This window comes from Impatiens glandulifera, chromosome 1 (genome assembly GCF_907164915.1).
Source record: "Impatiens glandulifera chromosome 1, dImpGla2.1, whole genome shotgun sequence".
NCBI classification, from domain to species: domain Eukaryota; kingdom Viridiplantae; phylum Streptophyta; class Magnoliopsida; order Ericales; family Balsaminaceae; genus Impatiens; species Impatiens glandulifera.
The window spans coordinates 96,657,563-96,669,649 of record NC_061862.1 but is presented as its reverse complement, the minus strand read 5'-3'; the positions used below and the strand labels follow the sequence as shown (position 1 = coordinate 96,669,649).

Here is a 12,087-nt window from a genome sequence, read left to right as displayed (position 1 = left end):
GAATCTTAAAGTAGTTTCTATTTCTAATTTATTTAGATGTATTGATATCATCTACAAATGTAAAATTGAGACAAAAAATAATGGGATAAATGACAAATATTAAAAACATGGACAAACTTAAAACTGAGAAATTAGTTTGGAAGTGGATCTCAATTTTACTAAAAACTTAATTTGGAGAATTTGTAGTGTTGTGAAAAAATATAACAATCTGACAAAAATGAATGAAAAGTTTAAACTAAGTAAATGTTAATAAAAGTTTTTTACTAGTATTAACATATGTTGAATTGTTTTGAATAACTTTATATTGATATATGAACAATTAAATAACATATATACAAAAATTTAATTTGGTTCATTTTGATAAAAATAAAATTATAATTATAAGATATGCTAATATAGAATATTTATCCTATTTTGGTGCATTTACCTTAAAGATAAGTATTTCTCAATCTCTTTTTGCTTCTCTTCATAACTCAGATTCATGTTGGAGACTTACATCTATATATAAGTAGAGTAGAATAGAGACAATCATAATTAAGCTCAAAATTGAACTATTATGTAATTGAGTGGTAAAGAAAAATGTAAAGTATACCTTGACGTAAAACATTAAACTCATCATCAAAACCCTTCAATCTCCAAAATGAGTGGCATTCCTTGTCTACCAGAATGGGCTTGGTCCTACTAGCCTTGCAGTGTTGTTTTTCTGAAAAAAGTTTGATGAGTCATTTGGTTACATTAACAGACAAATAGAAAGACAAAAATCCATGTTAAAATAACGAATTTATAACACCGAGATTTTAGCAAAAAAAAAGTAAAAAACAATTAGACAAAAGCCAATGGAATTTCTATCACCATTTCAAGAACAAAAAAGTTGGCCAGTGAATTGAGTTCCCAATTAAAAAGTTGGTTCGAAAATGAAAATAAAAAACATTCTATCTATCTATCATATTGGGAAAACAGGAATATTGCATTCAAAGTTATCCTTTTGCTATATGCTTAGAAAAAATATATACATATAATAGAATTTGTTCACTCTAAATGTTCTAACACATTATGATTAATTATCATATACAAATGATTATTACCCGTGCACAGCATCCTTTTGACTGCAGCATCTCATCATGAGCTTCGGCTACCTGCATCTTATATTTTGATACTATGACTTCATGCTCGGAAAGTGGAATGTTATTTTTTGAATTGTTAGCTTGAGTCAACTTGTACTTCATCTGCTGTTTCAGTTGTTTCTCCTATACACAAAAATTAATGGTGAACTGCATGCCTATTTTAGAGGTAACCACAGTTTACATATTACCTTAAACTTAGAAACAACCACATTTTGTTTAATTTCTTCCACCTTCTTTAATTTTTCAACTTCTACTCATTTATATAAGTTCTTGCTTTCCTGCAAAAGAAATATGATGTTAAATTTGAGAGAATATCAAAAAGTTAAAATCTTTGCCGTGAAAATGTTATAAAAATGTAATGGTTTTAACTCACTTGGTGCAAAGAACATCATCACAAACAAAGTTTACAAGTTTAAGTTTTTTTTGTTGAGTTGAGACTATCATAACTCTCAGATCCTCCATCAAATTGATCTAATTTTAGTTGTTCAGATATATATTTTGATTCACATAAATATTTATGTACACGAAGCCATGAATTTTCGTGGCTTATCACAGGAGACCCGCAACAAGAATTACAAACAATTCATAATATAGAGGATTTTAATCTAAAAAGAAAATTTCACATTAATATTTCTCCTTATCCAGAATGTGATTGTATAAGTGATAATAACTGAACATGAAACTTTGCAACTGAAGAAAATTTCCCTTGACGCCCACGCCCCCCACGAACCATGTCTCTGAGAATGCACTAAGACTCATCTTTTTTTAGTTCAATAATCTACAAAGGAGAGTAATAAACAATAATTCTGGTAAGATAAAATTAATATATTTTTTTTATAAAATTATATGGGTTATGATGTGGTAGTTTCCTCTAGGAAAATTATCCTGATTATAAAAAAGAATATAGGATTATATGAAAAGTTTATAGCTATGGACATAAATATCTACGGTATTCATTTTTTCTCAAAAACAAATTGATATTCATTTTAAACATTTAACAACTCCTAAATACTTTCTACTCAACATATATTTCTCCTAACCATAAAAGGTAACTCTTGATTTGCAGAATTTTGACACAATGAAGAATAAACACTAAAAAGCCTATGTAGCACGGATACTCCAGAATTTTTTTTTTCGGAGTATCGGATACGGATACGACACGGATACGGATACGATACGGCAAAACGGGTATCGGATACGACAAAAGAAGTGTCGTTGACTTTTTATGGAGTTGACCAATCCGATACGGTTTGGATACGGCTTGGATACGTTTTTGGATACGTTTTGGGTAATTTGTAAAAAGTAAAAATTTTAGAAGGACTGAAATGTTTAAAACAAAACTAACCCTAAACTAACATTTCCTCCTCTTGACTCAAGCTTCCCTTATCTTACTTTGTCTATCTTATGTGTTTTTTAGATAAACAAGATAAACTTTAGATTCACATCAAGTTATTAACTAACTATTAATATTTTTTAATTTTTTAATTATTATTTTATATATATATATTTAATAATTTTTAATAATATGCGTATCCTAAACGTATCGTATCCTATATTTTCAAAATTTGTCGTATCGCCGTATCCGTATCGTATTTGATACGATACCCGTATCCGTATCCGTGCAACATAGTAAAAAGCTAATTAAATGATACAATTTCCCATAATTATGAAAAACTGAAGCTTGAGTTACCTCTCCAAAAGTAGTGCAAAACTCTAAGAATTGCAATGCATGACCCACATCTTCGGGTTGTAGTTCAATCGATTTAACAATTTTCAAATTTGATCCTTCAGGAGGTGGAATTTCAGGATCAATAAATTTACTTATTGAGCTAGTTGAATCTTTGTCAACTTTTACTTTTTTTAGTTTTTCTACGAATATTTTTCTCTTGGGCAACATCCTTTTTCGCCTTCAAACCCAAATCTTCACTTACAATATTCTTTTCTTGTTTCTCTTGTATGGAAAGTGGAAGTTCCTATAATATAATGTGATCCCAATAAAATATTTTAGAAAGAATAAAGTTGCAATAAAAAAACGAAATATTACGTTTTTTGTAAGGCCAACTTTTATATAATATAGGGAGAAAAAACGTGAACACTAAAATTTACCTTTCCTGACTGATAATCAGAACCTCTGACTAGAAGCATCTCCGAAACAGAAGAAAAACCAATTGACTTAGCGGTGTGCACGAGTATACCAACAGGTTTGTGCCCCATTTTCTTCCTGCCTAGGGCATGTTTATTGATTAACACCAAAAATCCTAAAGTTCATATAGAGAAAAATTAGTATGACGAGATCTTACATGCAAAAGTTGCAGTTACAATTGCCTATGCACTTAGGACAAAACCAATCCTCTACAACCGACACATTTTCTGCTTTCTCGCCATACCTGGAATCTAATAAAAGTAACTATTTTCAACTCAAATAAAATGATCTTGCTCAACAAAAGATATACAATTTACTTTACAAAAACACATCATATGATCCAAACCTATTCAACAAAAACTTGTGGTAGTACTGGATCATGCATTGTTTATCTTTTTTCATATTCTTGCAATGTGCCATAATATCCATGGTCTTTTGTCGACACTGCAAAAAAAAACATGGTTAGTGAAAACCATACAACATGGAATCCATAAATAAAAAAATTCTCAAAACAATGGATATTTTTTTCTCTGTCTTGAGAATTTTTTTATTTATGGATTCCATGTTGTATGGTTTCACCAATCATATTTTCCTTGCAGTACCGACAAAAGACAATGGATATTATGGCACATTGCAAGAATATGAAAAAAGATAAACAATGCACAATCCAGTACTGTCATAAGTGTTTGTTGAATAGGTTTGGATCATATGATGTGCTTTTGTAAAGCAACTTGTATATCTTTTGTTGAGCCAAGATGATTTTATTTGAGTTGAAAATGGTTACTTATATTTGATTCCAGATATGGAGAGAAAGCAAAAGAGGTGTCGATTGTAGAGGATTGGTTTTGTCCTAAGTACAGAGACAATTGTAATTGCAGCTTTTGCATGTAAGATCTCGTCATACTAATTTTTCTCTATATGAGCTTTAGGCCTTTTGGTGTTAATCTATAAACATGCCCTGGGCAGGAAGAAAATGGGGAACAAACCTATTGATATACTCGTGCACACCACTAAGTCAATTGGTTTTTCTTCTGTTTCGGAGATGCTTCTAGCCCGAGGTTCCGATTATTAGTCAGGAAAGGTAATTTTTCGTGTTCATGTTTTTTCTCCCTCTATTATATAAAAGTTGACCTTACAAAAACGTATTATTTCTATTTTTATTGCAACTATATATTTTTTCTGAAATGTTGTGTTGAGATCACATTGTATTCTAGGAAAATTCACTTTCTATAAAAGAAAAACATGGAAAGAACATTGTAAGTGAAGATATTGTTATCGATCTTGATGACCAAAAAGGTAGGAAGATGAAAAATATTCTTAGAAAAATGGAATTAAAAGTTGATGTTGAAATTCCACTTCCTGGAGGATCAGAAATAAAAACTGTGTTATCGATTGAACTACAACCAGAAGAAATCGGTCCTACATTACAATTCTTAGAATTTTGCAGTACTTTTGGAGAGGTAACTTAACTTTAATTTTTTATATTTATGAGAAATTGATTCTTTCATTTGATTAGTTTTTTTTTGTGTGTCTTCTTTATTGTGTGGAAATTCTGCAAATCAAGATTTACCCTCCAGGGATAAGAGTAATAAATGTTGAGCGGAGAATGTTTAAGAGTTGTTAAATGTTCATCATATATTTAGAATGAATATCAAATTGTTTTTGGAAAAAATGAATATCATAGATATTCCTATCCATAACTATAAACTTTTCATAAAATCCTAAATTTTTTTATGACCAGGGTATCCTAGACTAAGTTACCACAAAATAACCCATATAGTTTTATAAAAAATCATATTAATTTTATCTTACAAAAATTTTTGTTTATTACTCTCCTTTGTAGATTAGTGGACTAAAGAAAGATGAGTCGCAGTTCATTCTCAGAGACATGGTTCTTGGGGGGCGTGGGCGTCAAGGAAAATTTTCTCCGGTTGTAAATTTTTTTGTTCAGTTACTATCATTACTGCAATCAAATTCGGGAGAAAGGTAAGTATCGATATAAAATTTTCTTTTTGGATCAAAATCCTCTATATTATGAATTGTTTGTAATTCTTGTTGTAGGTCTACCGTGATAAGAAATTCTATAAGCCATGAAAATTCATGGCTTCGTGCACTCCACAAATATCTTTTTGAATCAAATTATCTATGTAACCAGCTAAAATTAGATCAGTTTGATGGAGGAGCCGATAGTTACGATAGACTGAACTCAAATGAAAGATTTAAACTTTTAAACTTTGTATGTGATGAAGTTTTTTGCACCAGGTGAAATACAATTATTATGCACTTTTATAACATTTTCATATCAAATATTCTATTTTTTTGGATATTCTCTCAATATAACATCATCTTTTTTCGCAGAAAGGTAAGGACATATATAGGTGAACAAAAGTTAAAAAATGTTGAGAAAGTGAAGGATATTAAAGAAAAATTAGTTGTTGCTAAGAATAAGGTAGTATTTAATTATAGTTTACCTCTAAAATATGTTTGCAGTTTTGCATTAAACTTGTGTGCTCACAATTAGTGTTGTGTATAGGAGAATCAATTCAAACAGCAGATGAAGGACGAGATGGCTCAGGCTGCAAAAAATTGCATTCCACTTTCCGAGCATAAAGACATAGTATCTAAATATAAGATGCAAATAGCCGAAGCTCATAATGAGATGCTGCAGTCAAAAGAAATGTTGTGCACAAGTAATCATTATTTGTATATGATAATTTATCACAATAACTATTGTATTAGGCCATTTGGAGTGAACAAATTCAATTATATGTATATATATTTGTTAAGCATATAACAAAATTATGAAACTTTGAATGCAATATCACTGTTTCCCCAATATATAGATATAATGTTTTTTATTTTCATTTTCAAGCCAACCTTTTATTTGGGAGCTTAATTCACTGACCAACTTTTTTGTTCTTGAAATGGTGATATAAATTCCTGTGGCTTTTGTCTAATTGTTTTTATTTTTTTTGCTAAAATCTTGGTGTCATAAAGTTTGTTATTTTAACATAAATTTTTGTGTTTCTACTTGTCTGCTAATGTAACCAAATGACTCCTCAAACATTTTTCAGAAAAACAACATTGCAAAGCTTTTAGGACAAATCCCATTCTGGTAGACACCGAAGGCCACTCATTTTGGAGATTGAAGGGTTTTGATGATGAGATTAATGTTTTACGTCAAGGTATACTTTACATGTTTCTTTACCACTCAATTATATAATGGTTCAATTCTGAGCTTAGTCATGATTGTCTCTATCATACTTATATGTAGATGTAAGTCTCCAAAATGAATCTGAGTCTAGTGAAAAATGGTTCACATATGAAAAGCAGCAGGAAGAGATTAAGAAATATTTATCTTACATGTAAATGCACCAAAGTAGTATAAATATTCTATATTGGCATATCTTATAATTAAAATTTCATTTTTATCAAAATGAACCAAATTAAATTTGTTTACATGTGTTATTTAATTGTTCATATATCAATCTTAAGTTATTCAAAACAACTCAACATAGGTTAACATAGGTTTATACTAGTAAACAAGTTTTAATAACATTTACATAGTTTAAACTTTTCATCAATTTTGTCAAATTGTTATATTTTTCACAACACTACAAATTATCCAAATTATGTTTTTCGTAAAATTGAGATCCATTTCCAAACTAATTTCTCAGCTTTTTGGTCATCATTAAGAAACATGTTTAAGTCTGTCCATGTTTTTAATATTTGTCATTTATCCTATTATTTTAGGTCTCATTGTTACATTAAATAAATTAACAATACATCTAATTAATATAGAAACTATTTAAGTTTCCGAATAGACTAAATGTATTATCATCTAACTTAAGTCTAGGCATCTATTTAAAAATTTGTACTTCAGCTATATTAAAGATATAGAGAGTTGAGAATATGATAAACTGATAGAGAAAAGAATGACAAGGAAGCCATGTCAGCTAGAGATGTTGAAGTGACAGCCTCAACTAATTATCAAGAAGTAGAACACATATGAATCATTAAGTTGGGTAGAATGATAACATTTGAGTTCTCCTTCATTTATAACTGCTACTTGTTTGTTTGGTCTGTTTCAATTGCATACATATATATCCTAATCTATTTTTCTCCCTTTCTCTAATCAATGTAAATATGATTGAAAATTTAATTTAACTGTTGTAGGATAATAAAGAATTTTTTCATGTTGAGAATAATTGGCTGTGAGTTTGTTATGTTAATTTAACCAGAGATTACTTTAATATTATTCTTATGAATGCTTGTGGGTATGAAAACATGTTGCCGGCAAACAAGATGAGAAAAGGATGACATTTCTTCCTTGTCCGAATTTAGACAACAGTTTCTTTTGTATGGTTACTATGAATTTAGACATCATTTGTTTGGTTTTGTTTTAATATACTCTTGTATTGCAGCATTTCTTCTCTTCTTTAAACTTCTTATGGTCGGAGAAATTGAATGGCAAATCTTGAGACTCTTACCATCGTTTATGAATAAAAGTCATATTTAGGAACCAATAATAACTTAAGTTAATTGTGTTTTTTTTATATAAAAAAAGAGCTTTAAATTATTGTGTTAGTACTAATTGATCTTGTCACATGAATACAACGTAAAATATTATTAGAAAAATGTATAAAACTTTCTTTTGTTTTCTTTGTTGTATGTTGATGAGGAGGGTTACCTATCCTTTATATAAATCAATTTATCAACTAAAATATTTATTTTATTGATTATTATTCATTAAATTTTAATACTTTGTAAGTATTTTTTCCTTAATAATTCAATTTTTCAAAACCCAAATCAAATAAGGTTATTTAACTATCCAAACAAGGTCCAAAAGCTTTGGTTTGAGTTCACACTTTTTTTTTTTTTTAAATTATTTGTTAATCAGAATTCTAAAATATCTTATATTTTTTTTCCATTATATCTATTTTGTTTTTAAACATTTCACTAAATATCTTTTTTTTATAATTACACTTTGAACAAGATTATTTAAATAACTCTAATCCCAATAAACAAGGTAAGATGATCTTGATTTTTTATGAAATTTTTTCAAAAAGCTTTATTAGAATAATTAAGTAATTTAATAATTAAAATAATACTAATATGATAGAGAGTTAGTTAAAAAAAAGCTTTAAAAAAACTAAGAAAAAACTAAAATATCCAATCAAATAAAGCTTCAAATCTTGAAAAGATAGTCATATCATCTAGTCTTTTATTTTTTTTATTAATATAAATTAGAAGGATTATATTGTTTCTTACAACTTACAAGAATCAGATATCCTATAAAAATTTAAACCTATAATTCAAGTTTGAGCTATAATGTGTTTTTATTATGTATACTATTTTTATCATTTTTGAAAACCTAGCACAGTCTCCGATCATGACTTCACACTTCTAAAGAAGCGTCCTACTGAAAATCAAATACCTATCATGACTTTCTATACTACTATATATGATGTTCTTCATTTTTCTCTCTAACCAGTCTAAAGCCAACTTTACTACATTCAAATTATCAACTAAATTCGAACACATATAACCCCGAATAATCATGTTTTTAAGCAAATAAGATATTTCTTTTTTCTCTCCAAGAATGAGTGATAGAAAGTTACATTTTGTGCATTGAAGAAATGATAATGGTGTTTGTTAAGAAATGACACTATTCTTTTCATATTTGAGCTTTTATTTTGTATACTTCTAAAGAAGCGTTTTTAGTAAGAACTCTAAGGATGCTAAGAATTCTAAAGATGCGATTTTAGTAAGAATCGAACTCGAAGAACTTTATGCTTTTATATTATCACTATGTTGTTCTTCATTTTTCACTATCGTCAGACTAGTCAACTTTACTAATGCTCTTTTTTTCTTCGTTATCAATAAAATCATTCTATCTAACTAAATTTGAACACAAATAACCCCGAATAATCATCTTTTTAAGCAAAGCAAATAGGATCTTTCATTTTTCTCTTCAAGAATGAGTGACAGAAAGTTGCATTGAAGAAATGATATGTCTCTATACCCATTATCAAATGTCTTATTTGCTTACAAGGAAGAGAGTGAGATGAATCTGCCCTCTTTTAGATTTCACAACTAAATGAATTTGAAGACAAATCTCAGTAAGTAAACACTATATATACTAATGACGTTCACTGAGCAGGAAAAGATGGGAGAGAAAGATTGCAGCCATAAAGGAACAGAGAATCAAAGAAATAAATCTAATACAAATCTATAGATAGTGCAGATTAGATGAATTCATCATATAAACCCTAACTCAAAAACCTAAGAGCTTCCAAAGAGCGAGATCAAACTGAAATAGTAATATATTTATGAATGATGTCAACACATACCTTATTCGGCTTTCTTCTTCACGTGATTTCTCTTTCTTCCTGCATATAGCCATGATTTCAGCCATGATTTCTCTCCTGATGTGGTAACGGCGGCTCTTCTCTCTCTCACTTTCTTGCTCCGCTCACAAAATGAAATAGAACCCGACTTAAAGTCGCTTACTCGGTCTAACTCAAACCCGATAAATATACAATCATTTCTGAAATCCGAACCCGCAATTTTCTAATTTGGGTCGGTTTTTCCTTAGACAGACAATAGTTATCATATACTAGGTATGGGTGCTAAGAATATTTATATCTCCTTCTCGATTACTGATCCATAATAAAACTAAATAAATATAGATATATGGTACACTAATATATTTAATTTTTTAAATTTATTTCTTTTAATAATATATATTTTTAGCATAGGAAAATATAATTTTGTAAGTATTATATAAAGAAAACTAGATTGGACATACATGTTAGTAAAATAATAAAAAAAATAAAAATAGAAAGGCTAATAAAATGAGGATTGCAAGTTTACCCATGCAACATTGTCCTCTCTAACCTTAAAACCAAACATTAAAACCAAACATCTAAATATTGTTAGTATATCATTTTATTTGCATGAAGCCGTGAATTTGAAATATTTATTTTATTATTTAACAACTAATTCAACAAAATAACAACTCTTCTTTTTTTTCAATAAAAGCAAAAAAAAAAATATATTAACAAATGGGGCTTATAATCATCAAAAATTCAAAATCCATAATACAAATTTATAGGTCACAATGAAACTTATATATTGGGTACCTAAAACCTAAACATTGTCCCTTTTATTAGATAAGGTGGATATTTTACTCAAACTCTTTGTTTGGGAGTAAATGGACCAATCTCTTATTTCTTCCTGAGACTTGAGAATGAACAGTTAACAAATAGTTTGTTTAATGGAAAATTATTTATATCTAGTAAACAATTATTTATTAATGTGTGTAAATTTAACAAGAATAAAAATGAACAAATTTAAACAAGCGAAAAATTGAATAAACAATATGTAGATATTGTAAAAAATGATAAAATTATAATCAAAACAAGTCTCGAATTCTGATGTGATATATATACTAAATTTTAATGAAGTTAGTTAAAATTAATTTTTAACAATATGAAAATCAATATCAAGGTAATTGGTTATCATGAAAATAGACGACCTTTACTAATTAATTTTGGTCATTTTAGAACGATTTCACATTTTACTCTTTGGTTAATTTTGATTTTGTTCTACATGTTAATTCTAGTATTAAGGGTAGATTTCACTCCTAGTATTAAGGGTGGAATCCACTCCTAGTATTAAAATAGTAAGGAGATAAAAATATTTCATCATATCTGACTAAATATATAAATGAAGGCACACAAGACCAGGATGTAGGGGCGGGATCATTCACCTGCAGGATCCAGAAATTAGAGTTGGAGTGGCTCGATTAAAACACATATATATTAGAATATAAAGTTTAATATAAAGTATCAAACAATCAGCAAGAAACCCATCTTTCATTTTATTACAAAGTTTTGTCTTCACATTTTTCATATATGAAAATGCTTGTTCAACTCTCAGTTAATTATTGATACAACTCCATAACTATATAGAAACCTTCAAATTAAACATCGCATTAAGTTTATAATGTCCCAATTCATACTTCATGAAAAAATTTCAAGATAAAATTACACTGCAAACTTACAAATATAATAACTATTAAATGAGTTGAATGGATTTTTTGGGTAAAAATGCGATATGAAAAATAAAATTCACTATAAACCGAGTATTTAACTCCATCAAAATGAAATCAATTTTTACATTAAAATCATCAAATCGATAATATTACTTCAATTATTGATGGAACTACTGATCTTATATAGATAATAGACGTCAATTAATTTCATTTCTTAAACAAAATATTTTTACGTCATCAAAAAATTCTCTCCAGGGGCATTTTTTAAGTTGTCGAAGGCTAAGTTTGGGCGTCTTGAGTTTTTTTTAAGAAGTTAAATATATATTATTCTTATAATTTTGTGCATTAAATAAGATATAAAAATAAATTCAAATTTTTCTATATTTATGTTAATTTATGTTAGTCTAAAAATTAAATTAAATAAGATATACAAATAAATTCAAAGTTTTTCATATTTATGTTAATCTAACAATTAAATAAATATTAGTCTAATAATGAAAAAATAGAAAAAAAAATATTTAATCAAATAATTAAAGGTTAAGGATGAAAAAATAGAAAGAAAAAATAAATTAAGTAATACTAACTTGTTAAATTTTAATACTATGTATTCAATTAAACTTACTTAAATCAATTATAAACATTAATTATATATATATATATAAATATAAATATATATAAACGAAGAGAATTAGAAGAAAAAAAAAATTAAGAATGAGTGGATCTTTAAGACTTTATTTTTTTTAAGTATTAGAAAAGAAATA

The 12,087-nt window shown here is 27.9% G+C and overlaps 1 protein-coding gene across 1 annotated transcript; it reads right to left on the bottom strand.

Moving 5' to 3' along the window:
* Positions 1-528: 528 nt before the first annotated feature.
* Positions 529-3,696, bottom strand: LOC124937506. Its single transcript, XM_047477775.1, has 7 exons — positions 3,614-3,696; positions 3,425-3,511; positions 3,231-3,345; positions 2,980-3,097; positions 2,815-2,909; positions 1,086-1,247; positions 529-703 (listed from the first exon to the last, which is right to left on the bottom strand). The coding sequence occupies exons 1-7, from the start codon at positions 3,694-3,696 to the stop codon at positions 659-661; spliced, it is 705 nt and encodes a 234-aa protein (XP_047333731.1). The 3' UTR covers positions 529-658.
* Positions 3,697-12,087: the final 8,391 nt, after the last annotated feature.

Excerpts from the sequence above, each read along its gene's own strand:
- LOC124937506 (XM_047477775.1), bottom strand. The coding sequence starts at position 3,696 with ATGGATATTATGGCACATTGCAAGAATATGAAAAAAGATAAACAATGC. Across the intron at positions 3,346-3,424 it reads TGTAACTGCAACTTTTGCAT|GAAGAAAATGGGGCACAAAC; the intron begins GTAAGATCTCGT and ends TGCCCTAGGCAG. Across the intron at positions 2,910-2,979 it reads TCGTAGAAAAACTAAAAAAA|GATCAAATTTGAAAATTGTT; the intron begins GTAAAAGTTGAC and ends CACCTCCTGAAG.